At 43.9% G+C, this 15860-nt stretch overlaps 1 protein-coding gene across 4 annotated transcripts; it reads left to right on the top strand.

Moving 5' to 3' along the window:
* The first annotated feature begins 171 nt into the window (after positions 1 to 171).
* Positions 172 to 9536, top strand: PJVK (pejvakin). 4 transcript variants are annotated; one of them, XM_082191900.1, is made up of 7 exons: positions 172 to 926; positions 2211 to 2385; positions 5140 to 5335; positions 5484 to 5625; positions 6901 to 7018; positions 7584 to 7676; positions 8420 to 9536. In XM_082191900.1, exons 3-7 carry the CDS (start codon positions 5217 to 5219, stop codon positions 8719 to 8721), a joined length of 774 nt encoding a protein of 257 aa, XP_082048026.1. In that variant the 5' UTR covers positions 172 to 926; positions 2211 to 2385; positions 5140 to 5216; the 3' UTR covers positions 8722 to 9536. The 4 variants fall into 4 exon arrangements, with proteins under 4 accessions (XP_082048026.1, XP_082048025.1, XP_082048024.1 ...); XM_082191899.1 differs by having other exon boundaries at positions 2198 to 2385; XM_082191898.1 differs by having other exon boundaries at positions 172 to 1043; positions 2198 to 2385.
* The last annotated feature ends 6324 nt before the right edge of the window (positions 9537 to 15860 follow it).

The raw sequence follows: 15860 nt of genomic DNA, 5'->3' as shown, positions 1-15860 counted from the left end.
CTGTTGACGACTCTTAACGACTGCAATAGGTCTTACAGGAAAAGGCAAGGGCTGAGAAGGTGAAAAATGGCTTAGTCATGTATAATGAGATAAGAATCCAATGTATTTGTTCAGACCAGGTCTCTCCATGGTTTTAAGTTTGGTAATGAGTTGCAATTCAACTCATTTGCTTCCTGTTAACATACCCTCCAACATTTCTCCTATGGAAATAGGGACGTCCTGTTGTTATAGGGGGGGGGACTGCTCCCTTTTCCCTATGGGGTATCCAAGAGCCCATTAAGTGGGTCCCCTGTCGGCAGGAGAAAATAACAGGCCAACCAGAGTATATTGCGAAGCAATACAGTGGTACCTCGGGTTACATACGCTTCAGGTTACAGACTCTGCTAACCCCGAAATAGTACCTCGGGTTAAGAACTTTGCTTCAGGATGAGAACAGAAATCGCACGGCGGCGGCATGGCAGCAGCGGGAAGCCCCATTGGCTAAAGTGGTGCTTCAGGTTAAGACCAGTTTCAGGTTAAGAACGGACCTCCGGAACGAATTAAGTACGTAACCAGAGGTACCACTGTATATTGAGAAGCAATATGATTCTTCAACATCAACTTTGTTGGACTGTTCATGTTGTGTGGCTGCCTGATTATTGTCTTCCAAAGCAACTACTCTATTCCAGACTTAAAAATGGAAAGCTGGTCAACAAAAAAGGTTTAAACACTGTCTCAAGGCAAATCTAAAACAATGTAGTATAAACACCAACAACTGGGAAACGCTTGCCTGTGAACACTCCAATTGGATAACAGCCTTTACCAAAGGTGTCATGGGCTTCGAAGATACTCGAACTCGGGATGCAAGGAAGAGTTCTATCTTCAGGAAGAAATCAAGCTATTTACATTTTTTTTACATTTTAAAGTTTTTGTGCTTGTAAAATTGGGTGAGTTAACAGAATAAAGCATAAAAGACCAAATTAATAACCAGATGTGGCAGTATGGCATGCATGCATTTTGTCAGTGACAATACCCTTGGAGGTTGTTCCTGTCTCTGGGATCAGGTATCACTTCTATGTACTTTTTGCTTATGGAGGTGGGGGTCAATGGTGAGATGGACACCTGCTGCCCAATCACAGCAATGGTAAACCTCATATTTCACCAATATTTTCTATGGACAGTTCTCACTTCTGCCCCAGGGAAAAAGGCAGGATATACATGGAATAAATAAATAAGAACATAACAATTAATGAGATTAAATTCAAGTTATCACCTTAATTCAGCCAAATAAATGGTTTTCATGATCTCCTAGACATAGAGAGAGTTAAAATGTAATGCTACAAAGATTCAAAATCATGCCAATTAACTAACTGGTGGAGAGCTTCAGAGGTCAATTTGGACTGAACAACCTTTAGCAGAAAAAGTATGTAACTCTGGGGTTATAGTAGACACAAGAGTATGTAAGAATATGTAACTCTGGGGTTATAGTAGACACAGGGCCGTCTTACCCCTAGGCGGTAGGGGTTCGTGGTGCCGGGCTCTCAGGGGTGCCAGGCCGAGAGTCCGGGGCCCAAGAGTTGAGTCTGGGGAAGAACCCGCCCATCGGTCAGTTTGCCACAGCGGGCGCTTCTGCTGTGGGCGGCTCTGCACCGCGAGTTTGGGGGCGACCGAGCCAACAAGATGCTGAGGTGACTGGCCAGCTCCACCCTGGGCAACTGGGGGGGGGGCGCTGCCGGGCGGATCTTTGCACCCCAGCGCTGCATATGCTGAAGACAGTCCTGAGTAGACACATTCATTCAATCAGATCTCAGCTGTATGTTGTAAGATTAAGGGGGGCGGGGAACAATTCTGAATTAAGACAGGAGTCTTTGTAAGTTATGTGAAAGCTAATTTGGTACTACAGAAAGGTATTGCCCTAATACAGCTGAATGTTGCTGTATCAGTTTACTTTGTTAATGTATTATTCATTGTTTTGAACATGGCAGGACAATGAAAGAGAATTCTTGAATAATACCCTGGAGAAGCTGGATGGTTAAAACAATGCTAGTGCTTCCCTTCCTGTTAAATATAATAGCAAAGGAAGCTGTTTGTCCTGTATTACTTCATATAGAAATCTAAAAGGTTTTTAATATGGCTGTATGGTTTTGACAACTGCAATTGATAAGAGTTCTCTTTTTTTACTGCGTCTGCGTAATATGTTTGCTGCTGCTACCAAAAGTTTTGTTAAGCAGGTTGGCGATGGAGGTCGACTAGTACCTGTTCGTAGCCTCAGTGAAGCTGATAAATATCAACCCCTCAGTCTTGTTATTAAGAAGAAAAGTTGTCTTATTTCAAGAAGATCCAAATTTGTTTCAACGCCATTCAGCCTAAAAGACATTCTTCAAGGAGAGAAAGAAATTTCAGCTGGTAAGTTTGTTTTTTAAACTTCTTGAAAGCTTATAAAAATATGATCTGCTAATTTTCAGAGACATAACTGAACAGGGGAAATGCAAAACAATATGGATTTTGCTGCTTATGCTGTTTTAGAGGAATCAAACAGTATGTCTACAATATAAACTAGCATCTTGTGAAAAAGCATTTAATGTTTGCATTTAGTAAAAGACTGAAGAAGACATTTTAGGAGGTTTCACTGATAATGTATTGAGTACTTTTCAGCATTTATTACAAATTTGCTTTATATTTTTGGTGTAATCGTTCTGTGTTATATAACATCTGTCACTTACATGCAGTGTGATCTAAAGTTGTTTATTTACCAATCACATTGAGTTCAGTAGGACTTCCTAGTAAGTGTGCTTAGAATTGCAGCATTAATATCCCAATACTGTATAGCATGCAATATCAGCTATCCACTGTTACAGAGGAGTGAGATCACTGCATGACAATACCATTTCCACATCTGTTCACAACTTTTTTGTACACGTGATATGTAGCTCCCTAGAGCTGTTATTTAATTTGAAGTAATATGGCAGTGCAGTGGGATGCCTGAGGTTCTCTAAAATCTATTCTCTAGGTCCTTGTAGGCACAGGGAACATCTTGAGTATAATGCTGCTCACAGTTTTTTAGAAGAGCATCCTGCAGGTTATATACCATCCTACATAACAGACAAGAAACTAAGGGCATTGCCCTTTAACAAAAACAAATAGCAAAAGCAATTTCTGACAGTGAAAGATAGACAATTTACAGTGCAATCCTATACATTTCTACCCAAAAGCTAACCCCATTGATGTGGGATGTGTATGTAAGTGTGTAAAAGATTGCAACTGATTTCAATAGAACCTAAATGTGACTGATTTAAACAGGATCCAAGCCAAATTATTTTAGCTCTAAATGTGGTATTCTGAGATTATACACAATTTAAGTTATTACATAATTAATGAAGTGATGCTATTTTAGGGTAATTGTTCTACGGAAGGCAGCTCAGTTGCTTTCCATGTCTGTTGTCAACAGCTCAATGCTCTTCAAAGTAAAATGAGTAGCAATTAATATTTTCTACCACTGCAGATTACATGTTTTGAATATGAACATAATAGTAATGGGATGGGCATCACAAATGCAACCCTTCACCTATATTTTAAATGACAGATTCTCTTTCTTTCTTTCTGTATTCCAGGAAAAGAGAGGTAATAGCAGAAAACAGTTCCCTTTGTAGGATATTTGAATAGTAATATTTTAAGCCTACCAGAGGAGTCAGGCATGGTTTTGGGTTGGTCACTTGGTCTGCATTCAAGTAATTTTAAAATGTTATCCGTTGTTTCCATGTTTGTTCTGGAAAGCCTCTCTTCTTCCCAGAGGGGAGGGGTTGTGAGCAGGAATCACTTCCTGCGCTCACAGGGGGGCATGGCCAAGCCCCCCTGCCACACTGAGCCTTGGTCCCGCGTCATGCCCCCCAGTCAGCCAGCCAACCCGTCTGGCGGGGGGAGTAGTTTAGACACATTTGAAAACAGCCGCGGGCACACAGACTCTCCCTTGTTGTTCCAGGCCTCCTCGGATCACCTGCCCGCCCTCCCTCCTGACCTTGCTATGGACTTCGCCTTGGTTGTCCAAGGGGCCTGGTAGGAATTTTTTCCACTTGGCAGATTGACACCAGCCACTTGTTTTTTTGCCTACCTCATAGCAAATCATCACAACTTTGTAAGGTTTGGCGGTTAGGCATTGGAAAATGTGTTGTGTGTTGGAGGGGAGGTTGTGGCCATCACCTACCCCTCCCCTTGAAGGGTATTCCATTAAAGGAATCCGGTGGCTGTGGTTCCTATCTGATACCCAGGTGGTGGCTAGGGCCATGGCATGACCCCCGGTGACTCTAGGGGAAAGCTTCTAGTTGATCCGCATCAACAAGTCCCCCCTGCAGGTTGTTAACCCTTGTGTGACTCCTTGCAGAGTGGGCAGGAGTCAAGTATAGTCTGTTCGGATCCAGTGCCTAAGCCAATACCACTCACATTTTGTAACCAATAAAGTTGTGGCCTTTTTCAGCCCATTAACCTAAAATACTCGTGTCCATGTGTCTTATTTTATCACCAAGCGGGGGTGGGGCCTAGACTCACAAACTTTATCTAAGTTTTGTCAAAATGTTTATATCTCAACTGAGAATTCTAAATAATAATATTTGCCAATGAATACAAGTGGGATAAACTTTGCAAGAGATATACTAAGATAGCTGGCTCCCAACTATGGAACTCCTTCCTTGAAATTTGCTGGTGTCCATGCATGATAATCTGAACATCTCTTGAAGTGTTTTCAGATGGCTTTTAAGTGGAAAAGAGATGAGGATTTTAAAAATCCTTTGATCTGAGACAATCATTGTTAATATTTTTAACAGATGCTTGTCCTGAGCCGTTGGCTTGGCAGCTTGATCATATTAGCATACCTACTTATTTCTTACTCTTGTTAAGTACAACAAGCAAAGTAGTTTTACAAGAGGTAATACACAATGTAATTAAGGCTACAATCCTATGCACACATATCTGGGAATAGTTCTCTCTTCACTGAACACTTCCTGGTTGAGTACATATGGGTAGTCTCAGGCTGTAAGAGATGAGAATCTGGACACATTATAATGTTTTTATTATCTGATGGGTGAGCAGTTTCTATAAACCATGTTTCAGATTAATATTATATAGGAACTTAATTCCAGACTTCAATAAGCTGCCTATTTCCCGTAGGTATTTCATCCTACCAGTTACTGAATTATGAAGATAAATCAGATGTAGCGCACAACGGTAGACGAGGAAATCCTATTATGAACTCCGCTGGGGTCAACATCACTGGATCAGATTCTCTTGCAGTGAAGGCTTCTTTTGGCATTGTAACTAAACATGAGGTTGAGGTACCAACATTACTCAGAGAACTTACCAGTAGGTTGGTATTATAGTTTCCATTGTTTGACTATTTAAGCTGCACTTGACAAATGAGCACTAAAATGTGAGTGCTATATGGGATCTAGGTTTTAGGTGCCATAAATAGGAGAAATATGAAACTATGTGGATTATGTCTCCCTTTATTGCAGAAAAATGAATTTTGAGCACTGCCTTGTTCGTCAGTCACGAGAAAGTAAGAGGACGGTTCTTTGTGTGGTCATGGAGAGTATTCGAACGACACGGCAATGTTCACTGTCCGTGCATGCTGGCATGAGAGGTGACACAATGAGGGTAAGTGAGCATGTTTAACCATGTTAAACATGCTTTTAAAGCATGTTTTTAACTTTAAAGATAGATAGATAGATAGATAGATAGATAGATAGATAGATAGATAGATAGATAGAATAAACTTTTAAAATGGTAATTTACCTTGGGGGTCCTTTTGGGGCCAAAAGACAGCTCATTAATAAATTTATAACTAACTAACTAGATAATTATGAATAGTGAAATGCTTATCAGCCGGTTTAAGAACACCTAACTCTATACAGGTTTGTTGGCTATGTGTAGAAATCATATTATCACCAAAAGTTGAGGGTCTTTAAAGAGGAAGAGATTTAAATATCAAAAAAGCAAAGGCCCAAATAAAATAATTCTAATTTGACTAATGCAAAACCAAAAAATAAGTTATGCAGAATCTGTCTTGGTGGTCACATGATTTGTTTGTAACATAGATAGATCATTCTCTTCTGGCTGACAAAGTTATCTTTAACCCAAAGATTAAATAGAAGCTTGTCCAATTAAAGATATACACCCCAATCTGGGTGAGGCGGTTCTAATGCACCCATAGACTGACCCCACCGCCACCTTTTTGGGCTGTCGTCCTTACATCAGTGGTGGACAGGGCAGTTCCATGTGTGTACATTTTGTGCCCCCATGAACCTGCCTGTTCCATGGGGTGGCCATGTGTGCTTCCTACTTTACAGTCCTCTATTTGAAGGGTTGTCTGGTCCAAGTCCAGTTTGAAGATAACCTAAAGAAGAGAGAACAGGGGAAGTTAGCTTCTGGACACCAGGCTGAGCAGGCACACAAGTTACCTGGTCACAGTCTTCCCTACTTATGGTGAGATGCATTGTATTTCTATTTAAGTTATAGAATTTATTTCCAAATTTGCATTTTACATATAAATTAGCATATGCAAACCTGTGCCCTCTTTTTATCGGTGCACAAGTGGCCACCCTACTCATCCACTGAGATAATGTGGGAGTTTTGTAAGCACTATAATTCATTTTGTGCACAGACTTGTCGATCCTCTTTTCCTGATTTGCTTCTCAGTTTTGAAGGGTATCTTTTGCAACTGGGAAAATTGTTCTAATTTCATTAGAACATCATCATCCTCATCTCTACCATAGTGAAGTACTAGCCTTCCACTGGCTGGCTTTGACATTAAGGTTAAAAAAGAGTCATATTATGTGTTATATTTCCAATACTTATTTAGCTTAATCTGCATTTTTATTCAAAATGTTTTCAATACAGATGTTAACACTGTATCTTTCTTTTTAAAAATAGTTTCATATTATTGATGACTATAATTACAAAGGACGTGACAAAGCTATTGTCTTTCCTGCTCATACAACTATTGCATTTAGTGTGTTTGAGCTTTATATTCACTTGGATGGTAATTTTGGTAAGTCTGTCTGTTTTTCAATTGTTAGTGCAATTACTATTTTACATTCTTCTTGTTCTGAGATTGGGAATGTTTAGTCTGGAATACTATAAACATTATATCCATGCTTTATTGTGTGCTTGTGGTTAGCAATCTCATTCACTTCAGGGCTTGCATCCATACCTTACAGGTATACACATCTGCAAGGGCACACACAGTAACATCTACCAGTAGATTCAAATCCAGGGACAGTAGTGGGACAGACATTCACATGTGCATTGCAAGACAGATGGAAATCAGAGCCTCATCCATACCATGCAGGGTGATGGATATTGTATTAGATTTGCATCTGAATTTGGATGGTAATGGACGCAAATAATTCTGTACCTGGAAGTTTGCTTCCACCAAAAAAAAAAAATCACCCTTGCTGAATCAGCTGGTTTGTGTTCAGTTTTGTGTTGTAGTTTTGCCTTATTTAATATAACTTTTCTATAAAATTAAAAAACTAATTTTCATTAATAATAATAAACTGTATTATGAAATTGTGCTTTTTCTGAATACTTAAAATATATGTATTTTTTTCCAGAGCTCTGTGTCACTCCAGAATCAAAAGGAGGATTTGAAAGAGAGCCATCAAGAACATTTTCACTAATTAAATTAAGGAATCTGTTTTATCGAAGTATGAGGTTTGATATTTATGTGCATTACACTAATTAATTTGATTGGTAATGAATTTAATAGTATTTCATATTATGGTTGGTGCTGAAGTTCATGCTTATAGCTGCACTGAGAAATATTTTGCACACACACACTCTTAAAATAATTGCAGAGATTTCAAAATATGCAGAGTGCATCAATTTTTAATTATCTTTTAAATTATCTTTTTTATTTTTAATTATAATTACCATAAAAATGAATTTGCTTAATTAAAAAAATTAATTTTTAATTGTTTCAGTTGTACAGTAAGATTATACTTATTACGCTTTAAAGACCTTTCATGATGTACAGCAATAATATGACACACACATTTTTTCTATAGGTAAAATTATGCTATTCTATTTATGAACTTGTTAGGATTTAACAATGACTGTAGATTATGGGAGGAATTCAATGTCATGCTAAGGCAATCATTCCATCAGGATATTTCAGCTTGCCAGTTGGAACGCACACATCACTGTAACGGGGGGGGGGGTTCTTCCCCTCCACATCAGAGCCAATTTTGGGGGGATGGGGGGGGGAGGGAGGGAAAGCCCCATTATGCAAGTGAAACTCCTTGCTTCTGCTTACAGGACTCAGTTGTGGAATCCCCCACTCTGGGCTGAATGAAGAGTTTGTATTCTTGTCAGTGGTTGACCAGATAATGTGCTATTGGATTTAGCAATCTTTCTTCTTTGTGTCCGTGTGTGCTTTTTTCCCCTTCAGACAAAAGGGTAATGGATATCATTGCTCACTCAGACAATTACTTAGATGACCTTTTCACAGACTACTATGAAAAAGCTGCAAGCATGACGGATGTCTCCACGAACTATTTCCGAGAAGGGGCCCATATACGAGTGAATTTGCTTAACAATCACATCCCCAAAGGTCCTTGTTCATTGTGTGGAATGGGAAGCTCCAGAAGAGAAACTGTCTATGGTTGTCTTGAGTGTTCTTTTAATGGACAAAAGTTTGTACGACTACATGCTGTGCCTTGTTTTGACCTCTGGCACAAGAGAGTGAAATGAAATTTTTTGGAAATGCATGTTGGTTGGATCCAGATTGTTGCTTGCACTTAGTATCCACTGAAATTAAGTCACACCTGACTTTTCCACTTTGAGGTCAGGAAGACCTAAGTACAACCGACTTGGCCTGGATTAAACCCATGCATATATTTAGGTGTGACTGTGCCATCGAATTTCTCGTGCATTTTGATTGCGAAATATAGAGCCACAAATGCTTTTTTCTCCTTCCGTGTTTTTAAAGGAATGCAAAATAGAACTTGATATAATGGCTTCCCACATATGCTCTGTTATTGGTTAGTTCTTTCTAACTGCATAGTGTAACATAGCTAAGAGATACACATCCAAGTTAAAAAATTCACAATAGCATTTTGTAATAAATCTAAAAAATGTGTAAATTATGTTTAGAAGTAACTATTTGTAGGAGTAATTTGGAAACACTGGCTTTTGTCTAAAGGCAAGAATGTGTTTCACCTTAACTACACCACAGTAAGACAGTAATGAAAAGATATGAATTATTTATTAATGGCATAAATATTTAATTGAAATATCAGATTACGAACATGTTTGTCTTTGCTCTGGTTAAACAGAGAAATAAAAACTGAATTGAATCTTAGTATGACATAAATGTTTCCATTAAAATTTGCCAATGTCACCCCCAATTACATCTGTCTCCCATTTAGTCCATATTTATCATTAATATAGAGCAAGTTCAGTATTTTTTAAATGTTAGACTTGCTGTTATTTGGTGCCTTTTGATGTATTTGACAATATTTTTTGTAACAAAGCTATATAATTTTGGAATAAACGAGTCAATTACATATCTGATGTACGTATGCAATACTATTATCATTGAGATCTAGCCATTAGGTGGCAGTATCTGCCACTGTGTTTAAAACCGCATGTTAAAATTGGCACTGCTGGGGTTGTCTAGAATTTCTGCTACATATTTATCTACCAATGCATTTGTAAAAATAGAAGGGATTAAACACCTGATTCTCTTTAGATCTGAATATAGCACACCCACTGAGCCCTGGATTCTTTCTTGACTCTAGTGCTGTTTGGTTTTTGATATAAACACGGTGGGGGAGAACTAACTGGCATTTAAGTTGTCCAAGAGTTGTGCATTTAATCAGTAATACGGTACCTAGCTTGTACATGGATGTCAGGGAACTGACATCGGAGGAAAGGGAAGTGATAGGGCTCCCAGAGACTGGGAGAGAGTCAACAGCCAAAGCAGGAACCAGCAGGGGGAGCGCGGGGTCTCTGGAGGAGGATCTCAGTAATGCTGAGAGACACGCAGCAGCCCAGGCAGGAAGCAGAAGGGGAGAGAAAGGGGTGAGAGACACTTCGAGCGAAAATAGCGGGGAGGTGTCAGAAGCAACTGCAGGGAGACCTATGCTTCGCCGGAAGCTGTCACGTCGTGAGTCCAGGAGACGCGTTTCCGTTAAGGAACTTCTTTGCTGGAAGCGCTTCCGCAGACAGCCACTGTCGGACTCTACAAGTGACTAGAGCAGACATGTCTGAGGAGCTCTGTCACACACAGAGGTTTGTGGGGTCGCACAAACTCTGAAGGGGCACTATTTTAAGCACAAGCAGCTAATCATCCCCTGACAGCAGTCCGACAGTCTCTGTACGGCTGCCTGTGCAGGAGAAGGCATCATGAGCGACCCAGCAGGAGCCGGAGCCGCAGGGGGTGGAGCTGGTCCAAGCTTGGAAGACAGATACCGAGCATTGGAGGTCCAACTTGCGCTGCAGACGGCGAGGCTCGAGGAGAGGAGGGCTCAAGATGCAGACAAGAAGGGGAGAACCACTCAGTTCCCCAGAAAGGTACCAGGATTAGTGCAGAAGTTTGGGGGGGACCCCAAGGATTACCATGCCTTTAGGACTGAAATGCAATATGCCCTGAATGTGCAGTTTGATGAGTTCCCTGATGAGGAATCCCGAGTTGCTTTCGTAATTGGGCATCTTGAGAAGGGGGCGCGAGATTGGGTTCGACCCCTGATGGCAACGCACAACGATATCCTGAAGGACACTATGAAATTCTTTCGTGCAATGGATATCATGTTCTCCAGCGATATTGAGGAGGGGGTAGTGCGCAGACAGCTAATGGCTTGCAAGCAGGGAAGCAGATCTGTCCGTGAGTACTGGACTGAATTTACCATGCTGATTCACAGATTGGGGTGGGATTTAGCGGCAGCACCCATTCAGATGCTATTTGAAGAAGGTCTTTCTTCAGCTGTGAAAGACGAGCTGGCCAGGAGGCAAGAGCCTTGGAGAGGCGGGAAGGGAGAGGGGAACGTTGGAAGGAGTTACGCATTCCAGACATTCCTGAGCCAGCTTTCCCGCCGGCAGAGCCGATGGAAATCGGAACAGCCCGCGCGCGCGCATTTTCAAAGCCCAGTGAGGGGGCGAAGAAGGAGGGAAAGGGACCCCGGAAATGCTATCTCTGCCAACAGCCAGGCCACTTTGCCAGAGTCTGCCCCCAGAGGAAGGAATGGCAAGGGATGGTGGGAACTGTTGAGGGGGAAGAGCAGGGAGAAACGGAGCAGGTAAAAGCCAACGCCTGGTTGCCAGCAGGGCACTGCAGCCAGGCCAAAGAGCAGTGAAAGTGCCCCTTCCCCAAGTGCCAGTGCCAGAAGCTCCTCGACCTGCTCTAGTGATTGAAGTGTCGCTAGAGTTGCAAAATGGACACCCCCTAAAAATAAAGGCGCTGTTGGACTCAGGCAGCTCCTGCAATTTCATGAGCAAGGAGTTTGCTGCTGAACACCAGATACAGACTATCCCCTTAAGCAACCCCCTGCAGGTGACCACGATCGATGGCAGAGAACTGTTGGGAGGAGGCGTCAGCTTGCAGACCATCCCAATGATAATGAGGGTGGCAAGGCACACAGAACTGATAGCGTTTAATGTGGCCACCTTGGGAGGCGCTCCCATTATTTTGGGAATGAGCTGGCTAGCCCTACATGATCCGCTGGTGGGCTGGCATCAAAGAGTGGTTTCTTTCGGTTCCGCACATTGCTTAGAACACTGCAGGGGGGAAAAGGGGTCAGCAGGGGCCCAAGCCACCCTGGCAGGGACTGAAGTAATGGAGAAGGGGAAGGTGCCACCACAGTATGCTGATCTCAGCGACGTGTTCAGCGAGAAGGAAGCTGACCAACTACCCCCGCATAGGCCCTTTGATTGCCAGATCAATTTACTCCCTGGAGCACAGCTTCCTGTAGGCAAGTTGTATGCCATGTCAGACAGGGAAATGCAGCAGTTGCGAGAGTTCATTGACAAGAACCTGAAGAGAGGCTTCATCAGAGAGTCCAAGGCAGCGGGGGGTAGCCCAGTGTTTTTTGTGGATAAAAAGAACACGGACAAGCCGAGACTGGTATGTGACTTTCGGGCCCTAAATGCAGTGACAGAGCCGGTGGCTTTTCCTATGCCCAGGATTGATGATATTTTGACCAGGGTGCGAAAAGGAAAGATTTTTACAAAGCTGGACCTAAGGGGGGCGTACAACCTGATACGTATAAGGAAAGGGGATGAATGGAAGACCACCATGTTCACCCCTTTGGGGGCATTTGAATATCTCGTTATGCCTTTTGGATTACAAGCAGGCTCCGCGTGTTTTCAAGCCTTTATGAACCATGTACTGGGGCCTTTGCTCTACAAGAATTGCGTGGCCTTCTTAGATGACGTGTTGGTGTATTCGGAGAATGAGGAGCAACATGTGAGAGACGTCAGAGAAGTGTTGAGCAGGCTGCAAGCCAACAGACTGTGGGTGAAACTGGAGAAGTGTCAGTTTCATACCAATGAGGTGGAATTCCTGGGGTACCGCTTGTCAGACAAAGGGTTGGCCATGGACCCCGGCAAGGTTCAAGCGGTGCTGGAATGGAAAACCCCCAAGACTAAGAAGGATGTGCAGAGGTTCCTAGGGTTTGGAAACTTTTATCGTAAGTTCATCCGAAACTTCGCTCACCTGACGGCGCCCATCACGGACTGTCTCAGCAGCAAAAAGAAGTTTGTTTGGACGGGGGAGGCGGAGCGAGCGTTTGAGGAACTGAAAAAGGCCTTCGCCTCTGACGAACAACTTCTACATGTGGATTTACAAAAAAAGCTGAGGGTCGAAACAGACGCTTCTGACAGAGCCATAGGGGCGGTGCTTCTTCTGCAGCCGGGGAAGGAGGGGTCCGAGTGGCGACCGTGTGCCTTCTTTTCGCGAAAGCTGAACAAATCTGAGAGAAACTACACGGTGTACGACCGGGAACTTCTTGCGATTTATGAGGCTTTCCGGAGATGGAGGCACCTACTAATTGGTGCACAACAGAAGGTGCAAGTGCGCACGGACCATAAGAATCTAGAGTATTGGAGAACTGCGCGAGTGCTCAACCAACGGCAGTTGAGATGGGCCCAGGAGTTCTCCAAATTTAACTTTGAGATTTGTTACGTACCAGGCCAGGAGAACGTTAGGGCGGACGCTCTCTCACGCAAACCTGAATATTTGGAGGGAGAGGGTGCACCCGAAGAGACCCATGTCATTCCCGAGGATCGCTGGGTGTGTGGGGCGGCATTGGTGGGGCTAAGGGAACTGATAGAGGGAACGGTGCAGGATGAATATGCCCAGGACAAACTCAGGGGTCTCAGGAGGGAGGGAGACAAACCTGGGGGTTTTGAGGAGAGAAACGGGGCGTTGTACTACAAGGGAGCGTTATACGTACCTGAAGGAGAATTGAGGGAAAAGGTACTCAAGCAACTGCACGATAGCCCCACAGCAGGGCATTTTGGGCAACACAAAACCATGTGGCTGGTTACCAGGGAATTCTGGTGGCCCAAGGTCAGGGAAGATGTGCGGGAGTATGTGAGAGGGTGTGACCGATGTCAACGAGCCAAGGGGGAGAGGCGGGCACCGGCAGGTTTATTAGAACCACTACCCACGCCGGAAAGACCATGGGAGGCAGTGGCAATAGATTTTATGACTGATCTGCCCAGGTCCAAAGGGAAGACAGCCATTATGGTTGTGGTAGACCTGTTAACCAAGATGGCCCACTTTATAGCCTGCTCACATGCGGTCACAGCAGAAGAAACCGCTAAATTGTTTGTGGAAAATGTGTTTAGATTGCATGGTGCCCCCTTGAGGGTGGTTTCGGACCGAGGGAAACAATTTACTTCCAGGTTCTGGAGGAAGCTCATGAGCTTATTGCATGTAGAGGTGAATTTTTCCACTGCCCGCCATCCAGAAACCAACGGGCAGGCGGAAAGAGCTAATGGTGTCCTCCAGCAATATTTGAGGTGTTATGTGAATGACAGAGAGAATGATTGGGTGGAGAAGCTGGCGTTGGCAGAATTTGCCTATAACAATGCGGAGAACGTGTCCACGGGAATGAGCCCTTTTTTGGCCAATCACGGGTGTCATCCCCGAGCCTTCCCAGGGGGGGAGGGGGAGAACTGGAGCGTTCCAGCCGCAGAACAGTTCGTTGAAGAAATGGAAGCGATCCATCGCCAGCTCCAACTTAATTTAAACAGGGCGAAGGAGGAATATAAGAGGCAGGCAGACAAAACCAGAAGGGAAGGAGAAAGCATTAGGGTGGGGGACCAGGTGTGGTTGTCCACCCAAGGGTTACCATTTAAAGGAGGTTGTAAGAAGTTAAGACCCAAAAGGCTGGGCCCATTTGAAGTCACGCAACAGGTCAACCCAGTGGCTTTCAGACTCCGGTTACCTAACCACATGAAGTTACACCCAGTGTTCCACAGATCATTGCTGTCACCGTATATAGGGGACAGAGAGGGGAGGGTCAATAGGGGACCAGCTATGGAGGAAAAAGAACACAGCTACCATGTAGCGGAGATTCTCGATTCCAGGTGGAGGGGAGAGCAAGTAGAGTATTTGGTAATGTGGGAAGGGGAGCCGGAGTCGGAAAACACCTGGGTCAGGGCAGAGGATGTAGATGACGAGGTTTTGATTGAAACTTTTCATCAGAGATTCCCTCGGAAACCCCAGCCAGTGGCGAGGTTCCGGAGGGAATACTTCGCCACCACCGACGAAGAAGAAGAGTTGGAGGGGTTCGCTGATTCCGAGGTGGAGGAGGATTCAGCGAGTCGGAACGAAGACCGATGGAGGGAAATGTTCGAGACGTCGGAAGATGAAGAGGATTCTTTTAGGGGTTTCAGCTCCTCACCGCCCAGAGGAGAGAGTAGGGGCGGGGGAGAGGGGGGCCCTGGAGGGGAGGTGGATGTCAGGGAACTGACATCGGAGGAAAGGGAAGTGATAGGGCTCCCAGAGACTGGGAGAGAGTCAACAGCCAAAGCAGGAACCAGCAGGGGGAGCGCGGGGTCTCTGGAGGAGGATCTCAGTAATGCTGAGAGAGACGCAGCAGCCCAGGCAGGAAGCAGAAGGGGAGAGAAAGGGGTGAGAGACACTTCGAGCGAAAATAGCGGGGAGGTGTCAGAAGCAACTGCAGGGAGACCTATGCTTCGCCGGAAGCTGTCACGTCGTGAGTCCAGGAGACGCGTTTCCGTTAAGGAACTTCTTTGCTGGAAGCGCTTCCGCAGACAGCCACTGTCGGACTCTACAAGTGACTAGAGCAGACATGTCTGAGGAGCTCTGTCACACACAGAGGTTTGTGGGGTCGCACAAACTCTGAAGGGGCACTATTTTAAGCACAAGCAGCTAATCATCCCCTGACAATAGCTATTTCCACACAGATGACACACTTTACTTTCTCCATATGCTGGAGGACATGGCGGTGGTGGCGGCGGATAATTTGTCAACCTCTTTTAAAGCCATCCAGGTTGGCACTCTCACTGCCTCATGAGTGTACAAATTTTATACATCTCTTACTATCTTCTCTTATGCGCCTTTTCCTCCAAACTAAGAGCCCCAAATGTTGTAGTATCTGGGTGGGGTGGCGAAAAAAAGAGATGGTTCAGACAGAATACTAAATCACAGATAAAACAAGCCACAGTTCATAAGCCAAAACTATGGTTTCATGCTGGTTTGTTGCCAAAAAAGCAGACAAAAAATCCCACATGCTTAGTCTACTTGGCTAATTTTTGGACACTGCAATAAGCCATATTTTGGCTAAACAAACCATGGGCTAGCATTATGTGTGAATCAGGCCATTAAGTGAAAATGTGCAACTGACTTCAGTGCCATTAAG

This window comes from Podarcis vaucheri, assembly GCF_965113315.1.
Source record: "Podarcis vaucheri genome assembly, chromosome: 1".
Taxonomy (NCBI): Eukaryota; Metazoa; Chordata; class Lepidosauria; order Squamata; family Lacertidae; genus Podarcis; species Podarcis vaucheri.
Note: the sequence above shows the minus strand (reverse complement) of the source record. Positions and strands in the feature narration are given on the sequence as shown.